Genomic DNA, 24,561 nt, shown 5'->3' with positions numbered 1-24,561 from the left:
TGGTGTCCTTAAAGCACCACTCCAGCATTTCTTTATTTTAGCCCTGGAGTGGTGCCACTAATCTAGGTTCCCTGACCCTAGTTTTATATTTACCAGTTATACTTACAAATGAAAGCTGGGAACTTAGATTAGTGGCACCTCTCCAGCAGTAAAATAAAATAAAATAAAATGCTGGAGTGGTGAAATTGGCCAAGAAAAACTGAGGATGGACACATTTATGTAGCTAGGGTTTAAAGTCACAGCACTTGCTGGGGCTGCGTTGGTCTCTGCAAGCCTGGTATTCATCTTACCATGAACACTGACAGTGCGCTCTTTTGCTGGCTCGTTACTTCTTATCAGAGACGGCGTGAAAGCGCACTGTCATTGTGCACATCGAACAATGACAAGAATCTACAGAGCATCCTTCGGAATTGACAACCATTGCATGCTACGCAGAGCAGGGACTAGTCCAGCCCCAGAAATGGACATCACTGATGTCACTTTTTTTCAGGGAGGGGACAAAATGCATGGGATTCTCAAAAAAAGAGTAATCTAAAAGGAAGTAGTAAAAAAAGAAAGAAAAAAAAACAGTGTAGTGCGTGAAGTTTAGGGATTTTTTAATTAAAGTATATTAGAAAATAGATTAGATTATGGCATTAAATAAATAGGGATTTAGAGTAAAAATGTATTTGTGTTTCAGATCACCCCTTTAACTCTACAGAATTTTCTGTTTCTTTCTAGAGAAAGCATCTTTTTATTTTTTATTTCATAAATCAGTAGAATTCATAAAGGCATGCAACTTTGTAATATATCTTCTTTCTTCTTTCTCCTCCTGGATTGATATTTTGCTTTCATTTCTATGATAAAATATGGAAAATCTGTGCCCAATGAAAACATATCTTCCCATTAATAAGATAAGAGATGACGGTTGGTGCTTTTAAAATTCTATGGAGAGAGAAGAGGAGAAGCTTTAACAATGATGGCCTATCCTTAGATATTAGATGGGCTGTCATTGTTAAAGTCTCAGACAACCCTTTTAAGGAAATGTTCAACTATTAGGAAATAGATGATCTCTCCTTAACATAGGTCACCAATATCTGTTTGGTTAGAGTCCAAAACCTACTACCTTCACTGAGAAGCTGTATGGAGCAAAGCATCAGCTCCGCGTGATGGGGCTGCAGTGTTTCGCTCCATACAGCCTCAGTGGTGCACGGTTTACATCGGGTTGCTGGTGGTTAGTGGTTTTTCCAATGCAGCTGGTGGCTTTGGTGGTTGTCCCAGAATTCAACCCCTCCTATCCCACCAAAACTATGCTGATCCCCAATGTAGGACACCTTGCCCGAGGAATAATCATCGTACCTTTGCTCACCAAATCCTTTATTCTTATGATCAGAACTAGCAGAAGAACGGCTGCGATTTTAGCCGAGTCACCGTTTGTGAAGACTATGCTGTCAATCAAGAAGGCGGGGGTGGATCTGGGCAGTCAAAGGGGAGGTGCCATAGACCACAGATTTTACAGTATATGGGAGTCCTCGTTCCACGAAAGATGACCTTATGCTATATAATGCCTTATCTGCGTCCTTCATCAGGACATTGATGCTATGTGTGGGGAAGCAAAGGTGAGAGAGTTGGTTTCCCTGACTTCTTTCCATGTGACTCAATTCTCCTGATTCACCTGTGTGAAATGATCCTGTACTTTATGACGGGTAATCACAAACCTCATTGCTGTCAGGTTACATATTATCACGAAGCAGAAAATGACAGCAATGTTTTACCTGTCATTAGGCCTGGAAAAAAAACATCCATTCTTTGATTAAATTGGAAAAAACAGCGCCGCTCTTCTGCTTAGACAATTTCAGGGATCGTCTAGATTTAGAAAGGGAGGGCACCACAAGATAACAGGGATACACCTGAGGCCTGTTGAGAACAAGAACTGAAAAAAAAAAAAAAGGACAAAAAGCCACAGGCCATATACACAGGGATCACCTAAAATAAACAAATACTTTATTTGGTACTATAAGAAACTAAAATAAACACATAAACATTTAAGTCATAAAACGACATGGATGTTATACAAAATCCCTTGCAAGAGCTCTCAATAAAGTGACATAACACGTAGAATTGGTGCAAATTTAAATACACAAACATACAGTGATATTTTTATTTATTTTACTCATTTATATAGCGCCATTAATTCCACAGCACTTTACACACATCATCATCACTGTCCCTGATGGGGCTCACAATCTAGAATCCCTATCAGTATGTCTTTGGAATGTGGGAGGAAACCGGAGAACCCAGAGGAAACCCACGCAAACACGAAGAGAACATACAAACTCCTGGCAGATGTTGTCCTTGGTGGGATTTGAACCCAGGACTCCAGCGCTGCAAAGGAACACTGCTAACCACTGAGCCACCGTGCTGTGATATCCAGTTAAGAGTGTATGGTCAGCACACCAAAAAAAAAGCAACTTAAAAATGTGTTAAGGTAATCTATGATGGAAAAGACAATTGTTACTGTGAGTATATAATAATGCTAAGAGGCAATGAAGGAGACAAGAATGCACCAACATGAAATAAACCTGCACACAGATTGTGTAACCAATGTATATAAACACCCTCAAATGACAAAAATGGCGCATTCGGATGCAAATAGTCACAATAATAAGAATATTAGAGAAACTAAACATATTGTGTGAAGCACTGTGAACACACAGCCAATAGTGTGGCAGAGACAAATGGAAGGGAAAGCAGGAATAAGGGATAAAGTGCATTAGAAGAAGGATGTCCCACAAGGCATGAATGGACCACATAGTCCCGCCTGAGTAAGAATTAAAGTGCACCAGATATGAGATACCTCATGAAACGTGAATGGGCATGAAGGTCCTGCCTAAATAGAGAGTCACATGAAGAGGGCTGAAAAGATGCCTGACTCGTTTCGCCACCCTAAGTGGCTTCTTCAGGGGCCAGTGATTCAGCTCCCATGTAAATATATATATTATATACGGTGTGTGTATATATATATATAGTATAATATATGCACGAGTAGTTGAATCAAAATAGAAACGGCTGATCCATGTCATTTTATGACTTTTAAATGTTTTGGTGGGCTTTTTTTTTGTTTCTTATGGTACCAAATAAAATATTAGTTTATTTTAGGCGATCCCCGTGTACTGTATATGGCTTGTGTTTTTTGTTTTTTTTTGTCCTTTCTTTGCAGTTTCAGGGATAGTAACTAGTCCCAGTTGATTGAGTCGGGCAGGTCTACGATGCCAGACATGACGCACTAGACTGTGGACAAGGAAAAACTTTTTGTCAGCACTGGGGCAGGAGATACCAGAACGTGTAGGGAATAGGAGGCATTAGAACGGAGACTATATCATCTTTTATTATTTTGTAACGTGCCAAGCTGCTTTGCAGAATTTATGACCTTGGACCACATCAATGTTGAGGTGAACGTTGATCTGGTCTAAGATCATGGATCAGTTTACAGGCGCTCATTAAAAAAAAAAGGAAGATAAACCTTCCAAGCTCTCCTCCAGAATGAGTTCACTGACAGATTCCCAGTTACATTTTTCTGCAACCAGCAATGCGCAGGGAAGCAAGGAGCCTAAGAAAGTCAAGTGGTGCAAAATTTTTAATGAAACCCACTGGCAAAATATTTTTAGCCCAAAATATACATTTATGGCCATCGTCAAAAGTGCAATATCCTCCAGGGATATAATCGCTCTTTGTGGACACTTTCTTGGATCACAGTATGAGGCCGATCATCTACAAAACTCCATTAAATGTATCTGGATTATTAGATGCAGGAAAGATCCAGATAAAGTCGTGATAATCAGCTGGCTCCTATCTTGTGATCCACGGAAGAGTCAATGTTGACACCAGTAGAACGGCGCCGGCACCGGAGGTTAGTATAGGTGTTCTTATTTACATAGACCTATAGGGGTGCATGCGATCCGAATTCAGAATGCTGTGATTTATTTTTTTTTTCTGTCCGATCGGAACAGAATAAAATATCTGCCATTGAGAGCAGGAACATAGGATTAAATTGATACGAACGCAATCTGATTTTTAATTGAACTGCATTCATCTGATTTAATGGCAAGCGTGACCAATCCCTTAGGACACTATTACCGTCTGACAGGGAGGTGGTAACTCTTCCATTTTCTTTTTCTGAGCTCCTTTTGACTGACTTGTGACCGCAGACCACATCAAAGTTGAATGTATGCAAAAAAAATGCAAATTTTTTTTATTGAAGCCAATGACATAAATGATCTTTCTTTTTTCGATCCAAATACACATAATTAAGTAAAACAAAAATGTTCCCAAAGGTGGACAACCCCTTTAATGCCCTATTAGGTCTTAAAAGGAGTCTGTCAGCACAGAATGACTGTTCAAACCAAGTACAGGCGCTCCATGCACCTTGGCGTGGCCGTGCACCTTCCCACCTACTTCTTTTCCATCTATCTCCTTCTCAGGTTCTATAAAGCTAGAGCTGTCAATCAAAGAAGAGAAGGGTGCAGATATAGGGAAAACAAGTAGGTGGGAAGGTGCACTTACATTATTGGCCACAGCAAAGGTGCACTGCAATTCATCAATACAAAAATTTACAGTTCTTATAATTGACCCTTCATGTTAAAATCAGAATTTTATCTGAAAGATCTTGGTCCTTTATGCAAAATTTGTAACATTGCCCCATTTTTAGGATTGGGGTATTTGAGTTTCATTGGGCACCTGAACTTGGGGTGACCTTATAGTATGGGCTCCCTATAGGGTATAGGTGTACCCCTGTGTGGAACGCCCTCTTATATGCCAAATCAAAACTTCCTTGAGGAAATCTGACTTTAAATACAGGACACGAGTGACGGTGCCATCGATTGTGACATATACATCTACAATAGAGAAATCCTCGTTAATTCTGACGTGTCATGCCCCAATTTTGCAAGGACCGCAGCCTATAGTTCTGTAGGTTGTAAGCACAATGCAGGTAGGGGCATGTTGAGTATGATGCAGAAATTCTGGTTGGGTCTTCATAATCTGCAGCTCGGTATTTTAAGCTGAAAAACCTGACGTGTTCCACCCGTTGATTTGGCACAAACGATTGCCCCATAATGATTAACAAAGGCAGAGCTGCAGGAATATGAGTAATCAGCTGTACTTATCTCGTTTATGGGATTAACCCTTGGAAGAGTGCACGGGAATTGACCGTGTGCCTACACCGATTTTCACATGTTCTTCATGTAGTTTTGGATGCAGAGCTTTTTATTGTGAAGTGAAATATGTAAATTAAATTTTGAGTTTAAAGGTTTTTTTTCAAGCTTCTGAAAAGCAAAAAGTACTTACATGTACCTAACCTATATCCAAAAGTGGTACTGAAATGACTCCGTCTTCATGGAGCACAGTTGGGCTATGCTGCCCAGCATGAGACTCACAATCCTGCCCCAGGGAGAAAGCGGGGGAACATCGGGTTTATAGGATTATGCTCCATACACCCGGGATGGGATCAGAGAAGATGAGCATAGGACACTCGTACAAGCAAGAGATAGACATCAAAAGTATGGCTGCCTCACTAAATGCCACTTGTACAGAAGCATCTCCTCATTTTTAAAGATTGAAAAACCCCTTCCCCTAGCCTATGACTAAAGATGTGTATACACCTGAAACTCATCAGGTAACAGGCCTCGCCTTTTAATATTTTAACTATGTTTGAATAAAGAATCCATTTTATCCCTGGAGGGTTGTGCCGGAATCTTTCCCCATTTTGTCGTCTACCTTCCCGTGAAATTGGTCCTCTAAGGACTTGGATGCTTTCTCCCCTCTTCACCCTCCAGTCTGCCATGTACAACCACAACCACCTTCCCCTCTGCACCTTATTCTGCTACCATCTTTGAAACTAAGGGAAGAAAGAACTAAAGCAATCAGGTGCAGTGTGCTGTCCTTCCTCGAACAGAAGCAACAGAACAGCCAGCTATGTTCAGGAGTTATGCTAGTTTCACAACACCGTTGTGCCTTTTTACTGTCTGCGTTGGGGGCACCTGATATATACAGTATATTGTGATGGCAGATGATTACGATCTATATGACCACCCAATGACTGTGTTGAGTTGCAGTCTGGGAAGGGTTTTGTTAGCAGTAATGAATTGCATTTGTATGGTAAGAAATTCGCAATTGTATAGACTCAAAGAAGCACAAAGCTTGAGATGAACCTTTCTAAAATCCACTAGTCCCTGAAATGGACTTGTCGATTAATGGAGCTTGGGTGTGAATGTGCAGATACTATGTTGAAATGAAAGGGAGTTACAGACGGCATCATAAAAGATGAATTGTATACAATATCATTGCTGCACGTCACACTTCAACAGATGATCTGTGGCCAACAAGTTTATGACTTGTATGAATGATGCTCAGGTGATGATCACCTGCTTGGATTTGATCATCTTCGGTTTAAGGTTATTTATACATCAAGTAGGGGAGGGGTTTTTAGTTATAGCATTTGTATAGATGTAGAGATTAGATAACGCACTTGTGACAATCGAGTGATATGTGATCAAAATTGCAAAAGTTAATCTACATTACTACATAAATGTACATGATGATAAAACCTTAGTAATGTGGAAAGATCACCCCACAACATCTAATAGTCTGATATTCCTTGGAAAGGATGTAGAAAATGGATTGGTGAGGGCATTGGATCTTTTCAATGCTCAGTTAAAGTGTTTTATGGCATCTTGGACGTCGATCACAGGTTTCCAACCAATGCGAATCTACAAAGAAGTATTGTGTTTAAAGATAACCCTACATAAACTGCTGGATGAAGGTCTTTTTTGTAACTCCCCAATAGCGTTCATGGTTTGTTTTGTTTTTTTGGGCCAAGCTTGGAAGTTTATTTTAATGGAAAGAGTAGTGTCACAGGGATACTGCAACAGACAGGGGCTAGAAGATCGCAGCATCTGATTTCATGAACTCCTGCACTGATTAGAACCTTTTCACCATCGTATTAGTTTTTTTCCTTGCTGTCAGTGCAAGGGTTAATGAGTTCACTTGAACTCCTGGAGCTCTCTAACCTGGATTGTCTCAGCTGTTGGTCTCTCTCTCTCTCTCTCTCTCTCTCTGTGTGTATATATATATTTATATATATATATTTATATATATATATATATATATATATATATATATATATATATATATATATATATATATATATATATATATATATATATTATTAGCCACTGGCACTTGGAAATTTCCAGTGATAGTTCATGCTGCCTTGTTAGGAGTTGGAGGTGTAGTTCTTAGAGTATTCATTTGGAGAGTTGTTCAGAAGGTAATTGCTTGGAGTTTGTGTGCACATCCTCATCCTCTTCTATTTGGTTTCTCCTTCCTATACCTCCCTTGTGTTCCACTCCATTGGTTTGTGAGTGTATTTTTTATGATGGTAGTTTTCATTTATCCCTGTCCATCTTCCCTGGTTTGTCTAGTTAGTGTTATTCTATACACTTCAGCCTCAAACCTCCCTAGGTGGGGGAGGGTACAGATAAGGGTTAATATAAGAGCAGAGCAAGGCACAAGAACCCGGCATATCCACCTTCAAGAGTAATCCGGGGGACTGGAATAGACTAGGGCGCCCCTAGTTCGATGGATTGGGTAGGTGTCTACAGTTCCCTCGTGACAAGAAGAGGATGCTGGCAGATACCTGAAATCCAAAATTCCTCCTCTTTGTTCCCTTGACTTCTGCCATCAAGGAAATACACATCTTCAGCTGATTGGTTTGTTGAGTTTTGCCTGCTGTGTACTAGCACCTTTACAATCCCAGCACGTGACACCCCTTATTACCAGGGACCTAACAGCCTATGTGGCATTAAGCTGAAATGTATTATGGCTCAGAGACTCACTGGCTCCCAGCATTGCAATATTCGCTACCAGCCAATCACAGGCAAGCAGCTGACATATCGGCAAACCCATAACGGTAGCGCATGGCAGCGACATGATGCAATGCCCATGACGAACACACCAATGTCAGCTGCAGGCCTCTGCGCTAGCAATGGAAGATTACACTGGATGTCATGGGAGTAGAGGAAGGTAAGAAGAATCGTTCATTTCATTTTTAAATGTGTGGAGGAAGAGCTGCAGAATGGAGACATTATTACTGGAAGGAGCCCAGGATGGGGGACACTTGACCAGGAAAAGACCCAAGATGTAGGATGTTACTAAAGAGGCACATGAGGGATTTTAAAGGAAAGAGCCCAGGATCAAGGACATTATTACAGGATGTGGGCCCAGATAGGGATATTATTACAGCATGGGGTCCAAAATTGGGAGCATTATTACAGGAAGAAGCCCAGGATGAGGTGACCTTATGAAAAAGAGGGCCAGCATTGGGAACATTATTAAAAGATGGGGCTAAAGATGTAGGACATTATTACAGGAAGGGGCCCAGAAAAAGGGGCATTATTATATGGGGGTGAACACTTTTTTTTATAGGATTTAGAACACTGCAAGGCCCATATATCTGACCAACTTGCTTGTGGAGGCCCAAATTCAAACTCTAGCTACGCTACTCTTTATTACAGCTAGGTTGTTACTCGTGCTACTGAATGGTTTCTGTATTGGTCTCTAGAAGCAATATTTTTTTTAGAAATAATATAGTTTGAGATGGAACCTGTCAGCATATAATTATAGAAGACAAATGGGACCATTAACTTTTATTAGCACCATATTACGGATCCATGCATTGTAGACCAGTATCGGTCATGTTCATGAAGCCTTACTTTTACAGTAGCCATTGGAAATTTTGGACAACAGTTGGGTGGGTACCAACTCTTGGTTGCCCTCTGTTAGTTGTAGCTCGGAATATACATTGTCCATGTTTAACCTCCATTACTTTGCATAAAGCTGCCAGTTGCCCTATGAAGCGATGAGGTTCAGATTTAAGTGCTCGTATCATCAAGCTGAGTTGTATTCATTCCATATGTAATTTTAGTAAACCTCACCCAAACTGGATATGGATGAAATGATGCACTTTCCTGGAAAGATGGTGTAAGGCTAACCCAGCTCTTGGGTGTTGTCATGTTGCATGGGCTGGGTGTGTCTGAGGATTCACAATCATGGAACCACCCTATTACTGGGCAGTGTGAGAAATAAATAGTAATTTGTACTCGTGTCTACATACAATCTGCTGTATATAAAGTGTAGAATAGACAAGGCGTATTCTTTTTGCAGGCATCTATTTTATGATCTGTCAACCACTCCTGTCACAAGGGTCACATCAATACTGGAATACGTTGGAACGTCCATGTCGAAACAAAATTTGGAAACCTATAAATGCGTTCCGACTCTACTGACCAGTCTGAGACATTATTGCCTATTATTAAAATACTCCTTTATTATTTAAAACAATTTCCACTTTAGAAATCTCATGTTAAAAAGGAGAGTTGACCACAAAAAGCATCTTTTGCCTTGGAGGACCTGGCCCATCCATACATTATGCGAACAGTACATTAATAGCAATAAGAGCTGTGTAATGCTTCATTCCACCTGCGGTGATGCTGTAGCAAAATGAGTCATTTGCTTCTGGATTATATGTTTCAGCTGATCACCAGGGATTTCTGCATGAAAATACCTTGAAATGTGCTTATTATTAGGCTACCCTTTCAACAAAAGGGAGTGCCCAAAAGCAGACAATTCCTTAAGTTTAATACTAATTACAAAATACTAATTACAACTATACAAAGATGGCAAGATGGAAACCTTTTTTTTTTACAGAGAAAAACAACCAAGCCTGGCTATGTTTTGCTAAAATCTTTCAAAAGCATATGGGAGAATATATTAAGGTGCAATGGGACCAAGGTGGAACTCTTTGGGCATAATTCCAAAATGTATATTAGGTGCAAAGCCGACACTATGCATCATCATCAAAAGAACACAATACCCACAGTGAAGCAAGGTGGAGGCAGCATTGTGCTTTGGGGCATTTTTTTTGGCAGCTGGAACTTGGGCTTTAGACAAGGTGGGAAGAATTATGAACAGTTCAAAATAACAGTCCAATTTGCATCAAAACCTTCTGCTAAAGACCTGTACATGGAGAAGAATTTAACTTTTCAGTCGACAATGACCCTAAGCGACCTCCAAATCAACAATAGAATGGCTTCACCAGAAGATCTAAGTTATGGAATAGTCCAGTCAGAGCCCAGACCTGAATCCAAACTGAAAATCTATAGGTGACTTGTAGAGGGTATTGTACACAGGACATACCCCGCAATATGACAGATATGGAGCTACTGCAGTGAAGAGTGGGCAAAGATTGCCTATTCTAGACATTGTCATGCTGAAAGACTCCTACCCAAAAAGATTGAATGCTGTCATCAATTCAAAGAGTACCTCAAAAAAGTATTAGTTTAAGGGTGTGCAGATTTATGTAACCACATTATTTTAGTTCCTGGAGATTTCAATTTATTTTTCAACTGAATTGTACAGATTATGGGTGACATTAATGGTGGAAAAAGTTCTGAAATTACTCTTCTTTTAACAAGGGTGTGTACACTTTATATCTACTATAAGTATTTATCTATAACTAGTAATAATTGGTTGAAGAGTAGGACTTCCAGATAAATAATAGCAAGCAATAGAGATTTCAGACCTATACCACATCGGCATATAGGTGCCGCTGATGAGCCATGCCTTAGGTTTTAATTTGAGCAATATTTGTGACGTTTCTACCCTTGTTTCTCTGATATAAGACTAATTATATTTTTCTTTTTTTTTTAGGACCTTGCCTACCACTTTTTAACCTTTGTATTTTATTTTGGGGCCTTTGTTCTGGAAGCTGCTGTGACATCTCTAGCAAGTCTAATGAGATATGAAAACTCGACTGTTATCAATCTAGATAATCGCAGGATTGGACTGAATGTTGCAGCAACGGTAAGATATGGAATGATGAAATAATAAACTAATTTTTAGGCCTCCAGAGGCGAAACTTTTCAATGGGCCCCTAACCTGGTAACCCTGATGGTTACACACCCTAATAGTGGAGGAGAACCTCAGCAGATGACCGCGCTGTTACCAATGCAAATCTCTATACAAAGACCAACACTGATATTACCGCCATATAGTCTAGATACCAGTCCTGCAGAACATATAGGAGATTACAAAACCGTTAGAACGTCAGCGGTAAGTTACTATTTATTTCTGATGGAATCGTTCACTTTTTCCCCTCTTTTCCATCTGGCCCAGACCAACATGACGACTTCTCCAGCCAGGATTTGGCTGCAGAGATGACAACAAAGAGACATTTCACTTCTCACATTTCCTGCATCGTCCTCATCTATTCCCAACCTGAACAAATTCTTTATTCTGCTGATACCCCAATACTGAGCCGCTGCTGGCATATGCAGGGCTGCCACTAGAAATTTCGGGGCCCCATACTGGCAAAATTTCTGGGGCCCCCTTGAGATTCCTCCCAGGCTCCACCCCAGCCCCGCCTCCACGCTCCACCCCTCAAACTGTCCACAGTCCCACCGCTCTCTCTTGGAAAATCTCCACTTCTCACCTATTACACATTGACAGTTCCCATCACCAGATCACACATGTAGCCGGCAGCTTTTGCTTTGGCCAATAGATTTTTTTTTAAGCCACCAAAATGACAAGGTAGACACTTTTGGCCGGGCCCTACTCTACTGTAACCTATTAAATATTTGTTAAAATATGCAGTACAATTTAGGTATATTTTTATTTTTCAATTTTTAAAATGACCTATAATACCACATACAAGGAACAAATACCACAGCACCATGACCAGACACCATATTATCACCACAGTGACCTATAATACTATCTACAAGGCACAAATACCGCCACACCATGACCAGATGACATATTACCACCACAGTGATCGAATAATATCAAATACAAGGAACAAATACCACAACATCATGACCAGACCACATATTACCAACACATAGTGACTGAATACTACAATACTGATCAATAATAAAAAAACCCCACAATACTATCACCATAAATGCCATTATACACAGGAGATCTGTACTTAGTATGCAGTGTCTGTGTACAGGTAATACAGTGATCACCAGTGACATTATACACAGGAGCTCTGTATATAATGTATAGGTAATCCAGTGATCACTGGTGATATTATACACAGGACCTCTGTATATAGTATACAGTGTATAGTCTCAGTGTATAGGTAACACTGACTCACCAGTGACGTCTCTAGGTGAAGTCCTTCATCTTTCATCCAGCACAGACCGCCATCACTTCATGCAGCCAGGACTCGTTTCTGCAGGAAATAACAATTATCTCGAGTTCCACTTGCAGAACACATTACTTAATTTTCCCAACTTCTACATTACACCACATGAAGAAGGCGACATAGTGTCAATCTACACAGTAATAGGACCGCCCCTCCATTTAAAACAGTGTACTCAAAAAATAAAATAAATACATCACTGCAGTAATAATATCCCTTAATTAGCCCCTATGGTAATAATATTCCCCTTCCTGGCCCCGTGTGTCTCATTACTGGGGTCAGCCATATGTTCTCCCATCCTGCCCTAATGAGTATCCATCCTGCCCCATATGATCTCCCCATCCTGCCCCATCTGTCTCCATCGTATCCATCCTGCCCCATGATCCTGCCCCATCTGTCTCCAATCCTGCCTCCAGTGTCTCCAATCATGCCCGTATCACCATTTTGCCCCGTCTCCAATCAGGCCCCCATTTCTGCAATCATGCCCCCTGTGTCTCAATTCTGCCCCATCTGTTTCCATTCCTGCCCCAGTGTCTCCAGTCATGCCCCAGTGTCTCCAGTCATGCCGCCATGTCTGTCATCCTGCCCCATGTCTCCAATCATGCCGTTTCTCCTTTCTGCCCCCCTGTGTCCAGCTTTCTGCCCCTGTGTCCAGCTTTCTGCCCCCGTGTCCAGCTTTCTGCCCCCGTGTCCAGCTTTCTGCCCCGTGTCCAGCTTTCTGCCCCCGTGTCCAGCTTTCTGCCCCCGTGTCCAGCTTTCTGCCCCCGTGTCCAGCTTTCTGCCCCCGTGTCCAGCTTTCTGCCCCCGTGTCCAGCTTTCTGCCCCCGTGTCCAGCTTTCTGCCCCCGTGTCGAGCTTTCTGCCCCCGTGTCGAGCTTTCTGCCCCCGTGTCGAGCTTTCTGCCCCCGTGTCGAGCTTTCTGCCCCCGTGTCGAGCTTTCTGCCCCCGTGTCGAGCTTTCTGCCCCCGTGTCGAGCTTTCTGCCCCCGTGTCGAGCTTTCTGCCCCCCTGTGCCCAGCTTTCTGCCCGTGTGCAGCTTTCTGCCCCAGTGTGCATCTTTCTGCCCCAGTGTCCAGCGTTCTGCCCGTGTCCAGCGTTCTGCCCGTGTCCAGCGCTCTGCCCGTGTCCAGCGCTCTGCCCGTGTCCAGCGCTCTGCCCGTGTCCAGCGCTCTGCCCGTGTCCAGCGCTCTGCCCGTGTCCAGCGCTCTGCCCCCTCCTGTGTCCAGCGCTCTGCCCCCTCCTGTGTCCAGCGCTCTGCCCCCTCCTGTGTCCAGCGCTCTGCCCCCTCCTGTGTCCAGCGCTCTGCCCTGGGGCCCCCCCGGATCGCCGCTCTCAATTAAAAAAAAAAAAAAAAAAAGTTCTACTTACCTCCAGCGCTCCTGCTCTCTGCACGCAGCTGCAGCGTGCACTCGCCGGCGACTGACAATGACGTCAGACGCCGGCGACATGCACGCTGCGGCTGACGTCAGCTGCCAGCCTCAGATTGGCTGGCGGCTGTTAACTATTGACGTGCGGGCTCGGGCCCGCACTTCAATAGCGCTGCAGCGCCGGCCGCAGCTAAGGGCCCGGTTCAGCCTGCGGCTGCCGGTAGGGGCCCGATGGGCAGAGGAGACGGGGCCCGATGCGGGCCCCCTCTGCCCACCGGGCCCCATACGCCAGTCACGGCTGTAATGCTCTGATGGCGGCCCTGGGCATATGTGTCTCTATTACTGCACCTGCTGTGTGGTACTGTGTGCCTCTAGATCAGGGGTTGGGAACCTTAGGTCCCAGGGCCATTTACGGCCCTCGATGACCTTTTTATTAGGCCCCCAGGCAGATTCTCAGCGACCGTATTCCTGGGCAGGGAGGTGTATTTTGATTGCCACCAGCTCATTAATTTCTTCTTGCTCTGTTAGTGCACACATGCAGTGTTCACTACTGAACACTATAGGGCATGCAATGAAAGATTATGTCCTGACACCAGTGCCAGAGTCAGGATGCACTTTGTGGGTGGAGCTTGTACGGCCCCCGAAGGATGGTATAAATATTCAAATGGCCCTTGGTAGAAAAAAAGATCCCCCACCACTGCTCTAGATGGTAACACAAATCTCTAGAATATATTATTGCCAAGTGCAAGTGCCCTAGAAAACAACGCCCACATTTCCCCCCTAGAAAGTAAGAATGCCCTGTGTGCCCCTTTGACATTCTCAATAACCTGAGTTCCCCTATAACAATAAGTTTCCACTTAACATTTAATAATGTTCCAAGTATCCCCCCCTGTACAGCTCCCCTCCACACAGTATAATGCCCTCACACCCCTTAGCTACCATACTGTTTGATGGCCCCAACACTGTACAATGACCCCACATTAACTCCCACACTGTATGATAGCTCCCTAAATAGCCTCAATATAGCATAATGCACCTCATAGTCCTCCATATTGTATACTGCATTTATCATAGGCCTCTATATAGTATAATGTTCTCCCCATAGGCCTCCATTTAGTGTAATGCACTCCCCATAGGCCTCCATATAGTATAATGCATTCCCCTAGGCCTCTATATAATTTAATGCACTCCCCATAGTCCTCCATATAGTATACTGCATTCATCATAGGCCTCTATATAGTATAATGTTCTCCCCATAGGTCTCCATTTAGTGTAATGCACTCCCCATAGGCCTCCATATAGTATAATGCATTCCCCTAGGCCTCTATATAATTTAATGCACTCCCCATAGGCCTCCATATAGTATGGCATTCACCATAGGCCTCCATATAGTATAATGCGCTCCCCATAGGTCACCATATTATTATTATTATTATTATTATTATTATTATTATTTATAGCGCCATTTATTCCATGGAGTTTTACATGTGAGGAGGGGTATACATAATAAAAACAGGTACAATAATCTTGAACAATACAAGTCACAACTGGTACAGGAGGAGAGAGGACTCTGCCCACGAGGGCTCACAATCTACAAGGGATTGGTGAGGATACAATAGGTGAGGATAGAGCTGGTCGTGCAGTGGTTTGGTCAATCGGTGGTTACTGCAGGTTGTAGGCTTGTTGGAAAAGGTGGGTCATCAGGTTCTTTTTGAAGGTTTCGATGTTAGGTGAAAGTCTGATATGTTGTATTAGAGAGTTCCAGAGTAGGGGTGATACGTGAGAGAAATCTTGTATGCGATTGTGGGAAGAGGAGATAAGAGGGGAGTAGAGAAGGAGATCTTGTGAGGATCGGAGGTTGCGTGTAGGAAAGTACCGGGAGACGAGGTCACAGATGTATGGAGGAGACAGGTTGTGGATGGCTTTGTATGTCATGGTTAGGCTTTTGTAGTGGAGTCTCTAGGTAATGGGGAGCCAGTGAAGGGGTTGACAGAGGGGAGAGGCCAGGGAATAGCGGGGGATTAGTCGGGCAGCTGAGTTTAGAATAGATTGGAGGGGTGCGAGAGTGTTAGAGGGGAGGCCACAGAGCAGGAGGTTACAGTAGTCGAGGCGGGAGATGATGAGGGCATGGACTAGGGTTTTTGCAGATTCTTGGTTTAGGAATGTACGGATCCGTGAAATATTTTTGAGTTGAAGGCGGCAGGAAGTGGAAAGGGTTTGGACATGCGGTTTGAAGGAGAGATCAGTGTCAAGGATTACATATAGTATAATGCACTCCCCATAGTCTTCCATATAGTATTATACACTCCCCATAGGCCTCTATATAGTATAATGCACTCCCTATAAGATTCTATACTGTATAATGCACTCCCCATAAGACTCTATACTGTATAATGCAGTACCTGTATGCCTCCATACAGTATAATGCAATACCCATTAAAAAATACAATAATCAACAATCACCTCTCCACCTCATTCCCCCGCTGCACTGAGCGCCCATTCATCTCAGCACAGCGAGCGCTATGTACTGATGTCATCATGCCCGCTGTCAGTGTCTGTCATTGACATCAGACGCAGAGAGGGAGTGATGGGAGAGGGAACGTGTCGCTGCCTGTCTTATCATTGCTTTCATATATATCAACAAACAGCCGATACAGTTGAAATTGCGATGATGGTGGCACCGAGCCCCCCTCCTGCTCAAGGGCCCCATAGCGGCCGAGTGGCAGTGTAACTGTATGGGCACTACTCTTCACATGCTGATATAGCTACAATAGCGTAGATACGGGTGGGCTTCTCAGAGTGGGGGGCCTAGGGTGACCGCCCCCTGGCAGCTACACTACCGCTCATCGTTCATTTGGTGGCCCAGTCAGCAGCTCCATAAACATTTACAGCAATTTTGATTGTGGAAATAGCACTGAACAAACTAATTTTTTGAAATGTGGTAAACAATTTGAAAAGCACAGTATATTAGAAAGTGATAAAATTTGAAATTTATATAGTGAATCATCATTTACTACTGTATATAAAAACCAGTGACGCAATGGGTTTGTGGACCAAATCGGCCCATTAATGCCAAATTTAGTTTTAATGGAACTTATAGGAAATGGAAGGTTGGTTGTACATGGCGCTATGTTTGCCGTGCAGAAAACATGAAAGAAATGGAATTGTGGGTAATCTCATTCATTAAATCCTGCTACTAACAGAGTATAGTCATCTCTACATTGTGATCTGAACAAAGGCCTGCTGTGTCTAGAAATTCTGCCCTTTCTTGTAGGATTGATGTATTGATTTTCTGGTCCTGTGATTTATGCTGGGTACATTTTTCTCGTCTTGCGTTCCCCTCTCCAAGTACAAGGTCCTGCACTGTTGTGTAAGTGTGTTACACTCCGCCCTGGAATGCGGAGATGGAATTCTGCAGATAAGGTTTCATGGCATTTGAGTATTTGTAGTACAATTATGGGACACTTGATGCCTGGGTTATATCAGCATACAACCTTCAAAGGTTTCTTTCCTTGAGGATGGAAATGTTGAAATGGAAATGTGGTTGAGTGTTTTATGTTAATATCTTAAAGGAGCACTGACACAATAAGGCCGAGTTATTATTCCTTTGCAATATTGAGGTTTGAGACTGGACCACAATAAGGCCGAGTTATTAATCCTTTGCAATATTGAGGTTCGAGACTGGACCACCGACTCCTCACTATGACCCACTCTATCGGCCTTAAGGACACCATTCTCTTTTGGCTCTCCTCTTATCTCTCTGACCTATCCTTCACTGTATCATCTGACAGCTCTTCCTCCCCTTAGGGTATGTACACACGTCAGGATTTCTTGCAGAAATTTTCCTGACAAAAATCCGGAAATTTCTGCCAGAAATCCGCATGCGTTTTTTTGCGCGTTTTTGACACTTTTTTTGCTGAAAATTTGCGGATTTTGCGGATTTTTTGCGTTTTTCTCCTGACACTCCAAAATCAACAAGTTCATTCTTTTTGTGGATTGCGTTTTTTTTGCGGAAAAAAACGCAACATCTGCACAAAAAATGCGGAATGCATTCTAAATGATAGGATGCATAATGTAAGTGTTTTTTGTACAGAATTATAGCATTTTTATCGGGGAAATCCGCAAAAAAACCACTAAAATTCCTGAAGAAATCCTGACGTGTGCACATACCCTTACTGTCAGGGTTCCTCCTGGTTCAGTCTTGGGTCACCTCCTCTTATCTCTATATACTGCCCCCATTGGAGAAACCATCAGCAGATTTGATTTTCAGTACCATCTCCAGGGCCAGGACAAGGTATTTTGGTGCCCTATGTAGATGAAACGGACGGCGCCTCAACTCCCCCACCCTGATGACCTCTCAGCACCCAAGTAAAGGAATGAGTCGGAGACTAAGGTAAAAGGACCCCTAAAGTACCCCTCCAACCTTTTTCACCGTAAAATACCTGCAAAAGTGATGTACTTTAGGGATGAGGATCAACAGAGAGTCAGATATGGAGTTGGAGCTCCCCCAGACGCAGGGCCGCGGGGTACTCGGTACCGGGCCTCTCTGTCTCTGTCTTGGGGTTGTCACGGTGGCTAGACCCGGTCCGTGACCCTGCTAAGGGGCGTCCAATGAAAGGTGAGATGATGGTACGTGATGCAGGTCGCGATGAATAACGAGGACACCAGGTTGCAGTCTCTTTACCTCTTTACTGAAGGCTTCAGGATCCGCAATCCAGAGTACTGTTAACAGGGCTGGCTGAGACCGGCTGGTCCGAAGGCACATCCGGAGTTCCCTCTGCATGTGGAAATAATCTGTGCCTACCTTCTAGCGCCTGTGTGTTGTAGTACCTCCCTGCTGAGCACCACGGGATAGTCCTCACAACTGTTGTGTCTGTTTCTGATGTTCTTCTCTCACAACTCGTATCTATTCTGATGTTCTTCTCCGTCCCCCAGATGATATGGCTAGGACGCACCCGTATGACGGGTAGGCCTGGAGTTCTTCCGGGACCCTAGCGTCGCCCCTCTCCCACAATTGTCCCCTATGTCTGCTTAGGTGATTTAGGTGAGACAGCCAACCTAAAATTAACTGTCCTGCCGCTGTTTGAAGTACTGCTTGGAGCCTAATACTTCCTCGGTGTTCCGGCCACCGGGTATGCGCCTCAGTAGGATGTTGCCTCGATCTTATGGCACGACTCCTACTGGCTTTATCTCTTTTTTGCTGCGATCTCGTTTCTCACTTCTCCACCATAAACCTCGCTTCTTTTCCTTTCTTAGGATGCCGCCGCATTCGAGTGCAGGCGCGGCTCCGTAACGTTCTGTTTTGTTCGCTAGGCCTCTGTCAGGATCCCACCCCTGACAGAGACCCCCTTGAATCTTCCTCTGCAACACCCTCTGCCACAGGATGTTGCCTGGTTCCAACCCAGTCAGCTTCTGACTAACTTCCTATCCAGCCCCCAGTTTTACCCAGAGTGTGAGGAGTGGCCTAATACATAGAACCTTTTGCTCCCCCTGGTGGCCGGAGTGTGAAGTGTAAAGTGTGACTGTGATACCTGGTCAGGTGAACTCCTTAAGTGCCATCAGACGTACCATCACTCCCCTTAGTGGCGGAGCGTCAGTACTGCAACGACCAGGACTCTGGGGCGCTGCAGAATCATTCATTGCTTGCAGACCATTTACACAATACGAGGGATAATTAGCGATATCCATCCCTGACCTACTATATTTTATATGTTAGACCCAAGGACGGTCAATATGACCTAACTATAATGGGGGCCATTTGGTTTAAATTAAAGTGTCCAGCATTTGGCAGACGCCCTAATGGAAACTAAACAGACCCCATTATAGATAAAGGGATATGGATACATATGATTGTTTTTAAAGAAGCGCTCCCATCAAAATGTTTATCCTCTTAAGGCCACATTCACATGTTGAGTATTTTACATCAGTATTTGAAATGTGCAGCCTAAAGAGTATATCAGGGACTTTCTGGAAAACCAAAAATGTGTCTAAGCACTGACAGGCAGGTAGTTGCTACTTACCTGCCTGTTGTGCACGGCGCCATTCATCACCGTCACACAGCAGTCACAGACCACTCCTGCCAGAGATTCAGCTGCCTCTGCTGACGTCATGTCCATCAAGCGGTGGATTCTTTTCTACTCCGCTCTGTTAACATTTGGGCAGCATGAATCCGGCTGTCAATCGTAATTACGTCTGTAGTCCTGCCCTGTTTACTAATGTGCCTGTTAGTGCTTAGTGCTTTTGAATGGCCTTTTTTAACAATCCTTTCAAGGCTGCGGTTATCCTGGTTGCCTGTTCACCTTTTTCTACCACACTTTTTCCTTCCACTCAACTTTCCATTAATACGCTTGGTTACAACACTCTCTGAACAGCCAGCTTCTTTAGCAATGACCTTTTCTGGCTTACCCCCCTGTGGTGTGTGTCAATCACTGCCTTCTGAACATCTGTCAAGTCAGCAGTCTTCCCCATGATTGTGGAGCCTACTCAAACAGACTAAGGGATCTTTTTAAACGCTTAGGAAGCCTTTGCAGGTGTTTTTGTTAATTATTCTAATTTACTGAGATAATGACTTTTGGATTTTCATTGGCTGTAAGCCATAATCATCAACATTAAAAGAAACACGTGAAATAGATCACTCTGTGTGTAATGACTCTATAGAATGAGTTTCACTTTTTGTATTGAAGAACTGAAATAAATTTACTTTTTGATGATATTCTAATTTTGTGAGAAGCACCTGTGCATTTGTATCTCATGAACCTACAATTCCCAGTATGTCCTTAACAACGGCAGGAGATGCTGGGAATAGCTATCAGTCTTTATCAGACTGTGGACCATACAGGAACCACAGTACTGATGAGAGTAGTCAATATAAACATGTAGAAGATAATCAGCCGCACTCTCACAAGATTGCAATAGTGTTTGTTCTATTTTAACATGAAATCCTCATTCAACACACCGTTGAATATCAAAACAAGTGATGATGGGTATAGCGATAGGTTACGTTTCAACCCAGCCTGGGTCCTTTTTCAAACATCGCTATAAAAGAATACACATAGGTCATTGTGCTGTTCACATACATGTGATAATATCCAAGATAAATACGGTGAAAAAATAAAATTATATTCACCCTAATATTAGTAATAATTAAAAAAAAAACAAAAAAAAACCCAGTACAAACAATAAAACAATATCAATCAGTAAAGAAAACAAAAAAAGAACAAAAAGGACACGGCAGTCTAATGCTATAATATTCCACAACCTGTAATAAAGCATACAGGGACTGGAGCAGATCCTATGTATTGGTGTGTGTGTGTATATGTATATATATATATATATATATATGTTTATATACTACTTCAAATCAGGAAGGAATTGATAAGGGAGGCAATAATATATGTTCAAGAGCAAGAATGTAGAGGGTAGATAGAAAAAAAGGGGGCAGGGAATGGGGGATAAAAAAAAATCAGATTGTCTGGGATAGTGCATTCCACAGAACAGGCACACCACGAGAGAAGTCTAGGAGACAGGAATGTGGGGTTCAGATTATAGATGTTAGGTTTAGGCCATTAGTAGAACGGAGCGTAGGTAGAATGATAGACAGGGATAAAAGAGGTGAGGTGAGATGAGGTAAGGCAGTGCAGAACTTTATGGGTGAATGGGAGAAGTTTATATTGCACTCTCTAATGGATGGGAAACCAGTGCAACAACTGGCACAGGGTGGAGGCATCAGTGTAGGTGCTGGGCAGAAATTTGACCCTGGCTGCTGCATTCAGTGTAGATTGGAGAGGAAAGGGGTTTAGTAAGAAGGAGACCGATTTTAGTAAAGATGCAAGAGTCCGGATGAGAACAAATAAGAGCAACAGTAGTTGTTGTTGTAGCGTCAAAGGTAAAGAAAAGGTGAGAATCTGGCAATTTACACTTTTGTCAAAAAAGCTGGTTGAACCATACAATACAAGCTTTTCTAATGTCTCCCTATTTTCACATTAGATTGTAAGCTCCTGTGAGCAGGGTCCTCATTCTTCATTCACTTGTTGGTTAGTTTATAACCGTGTTGTTTGATTTTTAACTTTTTTTCTGTACAATTTTTGCCACTTTTGCAGCATGCTACAAATTGGATAAGTTGCAAATTATGACGAAAATATTCGTGCAATAATTTGTAGCTTTTTGCTGATTTGCTCTTTATCTTGCCACATGAGAAAAGAAGACACTGGAAATGGGTGCAAACCTTTGACCACTCAATACTGACAGATTTAATTTACTTGCACTCTTGAGAGATGTAACAGATTTATTAAGAGGTTTGGGCCGCTGAATAAATTTGGTGCATCTTTATCCTGTGCATTATTAATTCCCCCCCTCCCATAGAGTAAACAAAAATGCATCAAATTTATCACTGCAGCTCATGGTGGATGATAAATTTGGTTAATCTTTTGTCTAACTGTACACTACCTATATTTTTAGGCTACATTTTTGTATACATTGTTTCACTTTAAGCCCTGCCCATTTCCAGCAAAGCCACGCCTACTTGTCTAATGAGGTGCAAGAGAGTGTCTAAAACACGTGTTGCCAGGTGTGTACCCCATTTTTTGCACTGCACAAAGATGTAGTCTCTTTTCCATCTATCTATCTATCTATCTATCTATCTACATATATATATATATTTTTAATTCCTGTGTCAAACTCCTCCCTGTCAGGACTCCTTTTCGATTTGGGTTTTACATCTCAAATAAATCTAACAGGATTTTTCAAGATGAGTTGGTGTAGTATTATCAATGCATACAAAAAAAGAAGATTTTTCAGATGCTCTGTCAGGAGATGTTTAATGCTATTTTGTCTATATGTGGCCACCCAGTGGTTGTGATGGGAATTACAACCTGCCAATGTAAATGTGACCATATCCTAAAGCTTTTGCATATCTAACAAAGCTTTTGGAACTTTTGGGCATAATGCCACATGTTTTAGACACTTTCTGACTTATTCGACATTTAGTTGGGAAAGAGGCGTGTCTTTAAATGTATTGCGCTGCCAGGCATGTGTAGAAAGCAAATAGTGCATTAATTGTTGCTGCAAAAAAGTGTTGGTGCATTTACAATATTGCATTTCCCAGCATCTATTTACAACTACATTCTGCTCCCCGCAAATAAACATGATTCTTTCAATAATAGATTTTTTTTCTTACATTTTTCCAATATTCTTTTTGACTAATTTCTTCACTATGTTGAAGATCTCTGCTGTCGTTCATTGGATTGAAACCGGTTGTGTTTAACATCCAGCGGCTAAAAGTCAGTTCTGGTTGTCTGATAATCAGGCAGGGTCGTTCCCTATCTTCCGTATTTCTCCATCACATGACACATTTTTCAACCAATTAAAGTTTTCTAAAAGAATGAAAGAAAGCAGAGATCGTGAAAACAGGAATAATTTGGCAAATAGGTAAAAGATGTTTTTTTGTTTTTCTGCAAAGAAATAATTTGAAGTTGCTGATTTCGGAATATCCCTCTAAGGAGGTTTTACAACAAAGCTTTATTCCATACCCATACGATGGGCGATAACTTACTGCTGGCGGTCTGACCATTGGGACCCCCTTCAGATGAGGTTGTGCAGAGCTCTGATCTCCAGAATGCTGATGGTCCCACAATGTTATACCCAAAGGATAACTTTCAATTTTAGTAAAATTCTTTAGTTGGATGCTTCAAACATTTAATGTTACCCCTCTACATGGGCAAAACATATTGTTTACTGGGGGTCTACAAAGCCTCGTCTGAATGGAGAGGAGGTTGTACATGTGCACGCTTGACCTCCAATCCATCCAGAGGCTACACTGAGCCCCATTCACGGACTTGGTAGTCGGACCCCAATCGATCAGTAAGTTTTTCCCTACCCTGTGAGTGGGTAGACTTGGTGCTAATCAATTCACACAACTCAGTCCATCGACCATGACCATAATCTCTGGCCACTGATTGGGAGTCCTGAGAGTCCCTGTGTCTGAGGTTCTCCTTCTGATTAGCTGTGCATCACAGCTGGCTAATTAAAAGTAGAGCCATGGATGCCATTAGGTAAGTGATGGCTCTTCCGGCTCCCGTCCGACGGACAGCGTCTACCGTCGTGGCTGATGGACTGCGTCCTACAAATCAAGGCCCACCAAATAGTTGGGAATAAATTTCAATCTTGATAAACCTCTTCAGCGGACGTTACAATTGTCCCAATCTCTTCTTCTCCATGATGTGTACACATCCACAGAGCTTCTGGACATCTCCTTTATCCTCGCTATGTAATCTTACATTTGGTCAAAAGCTAAAGCTAACACATGTAAGTCAATCTTTTTTTCCTTCTTTTTCTCCTTTCTCCCCAGATTTTTGCCTTCGCTGCCACTCTTTGCTATGGATGTAGCACGGTTTTGGGATTCCGTAGATGGAGGCAATAACAGCCAGATGGACCCGCCGGAATCTGATAGACGCCAATGGATGAAAAGAGCAAGAATGTGTAATCGGCTTCTTACAAATGTCACCCGGGGATGATCCTGGCATCAGAGACATTGCCGCCCGAAAAGACTGATGTACATTTCCCTGTAGGCACTTATAGGTTATCACTTACACACGACCGCCCTGCAGAGAGCGGGGGGGAGCCGCGGATTTTGTACATTTATAATATTGATTGTTTGTATGGGAGTTTTACAATAAAAGAAAAATTGAAAGGTCCTTGGTAGTGAAAAATTAAATCCAAAATCACTTCTATGAATGATGCACCTAGTTTTAGAGCGTTTCCAAATGGTGCCATTTAAAGGGATTCTATTAAAAAGGCAATTAAGGTAAATCCACATATGGGAGTGTACAGTTCCTCTTAGAATGCTGGACGTCATTTCATTTTATGAATCGCTTTATAGGGGGAATTCAGTAGCAAACATGATGCATATATACAGTTAGGTCCATATATATTTGGACAGAGACAACATTTTTCTA

General features: G+C 42.6%; 1 protein-coding gene across 1 annotated transcript in view; it reads left to right on the top strand.

Annotated features, from left to right (window-relative positions):
* Positions 1–24,300, top strand: part of MAL2 (mal, T cell differentiation protein 2) — a 77,131-nt gene extending 52,831 nt beyond the window's left edge. Inside the window, exons 3-4 of the mRNA XM_077271150.1 lie at positions 10,747–10,899; positions 23,955–24,300. Coding sequence (XP_077127265.1) covers positions 10,747–10,899; positions 23,955–24,026 — 225 coding nt within the window. The 3' untranslated portion in view covers positions 24,027–24,300. The remainder of the gene's footprint in view (positions 1–10,746; positions 10,900–23,954) is intronic.
* Positions 24,301–24,561: the final 261 nt, after the last annotated feature.

Source organism: Ranitomeya variabilis, chromosome 6 (genome assembly GCF_051348905.1).
Source record: "Ranitomeya variabilis isolate aRanVar5 chromosome 6, aRanVar5.hap1, whole genome shotgun sequence".
NCBI classification, from domain to species: Eukaryota; Metazoa; Chordata; class Amphibia; order Anura; family Dendrobatidae; genus Ranitomeya; species Ranitomeya variabilis.
This window is presented reverse-complemented; position numbering and strand designations above follow the sequence as displayed.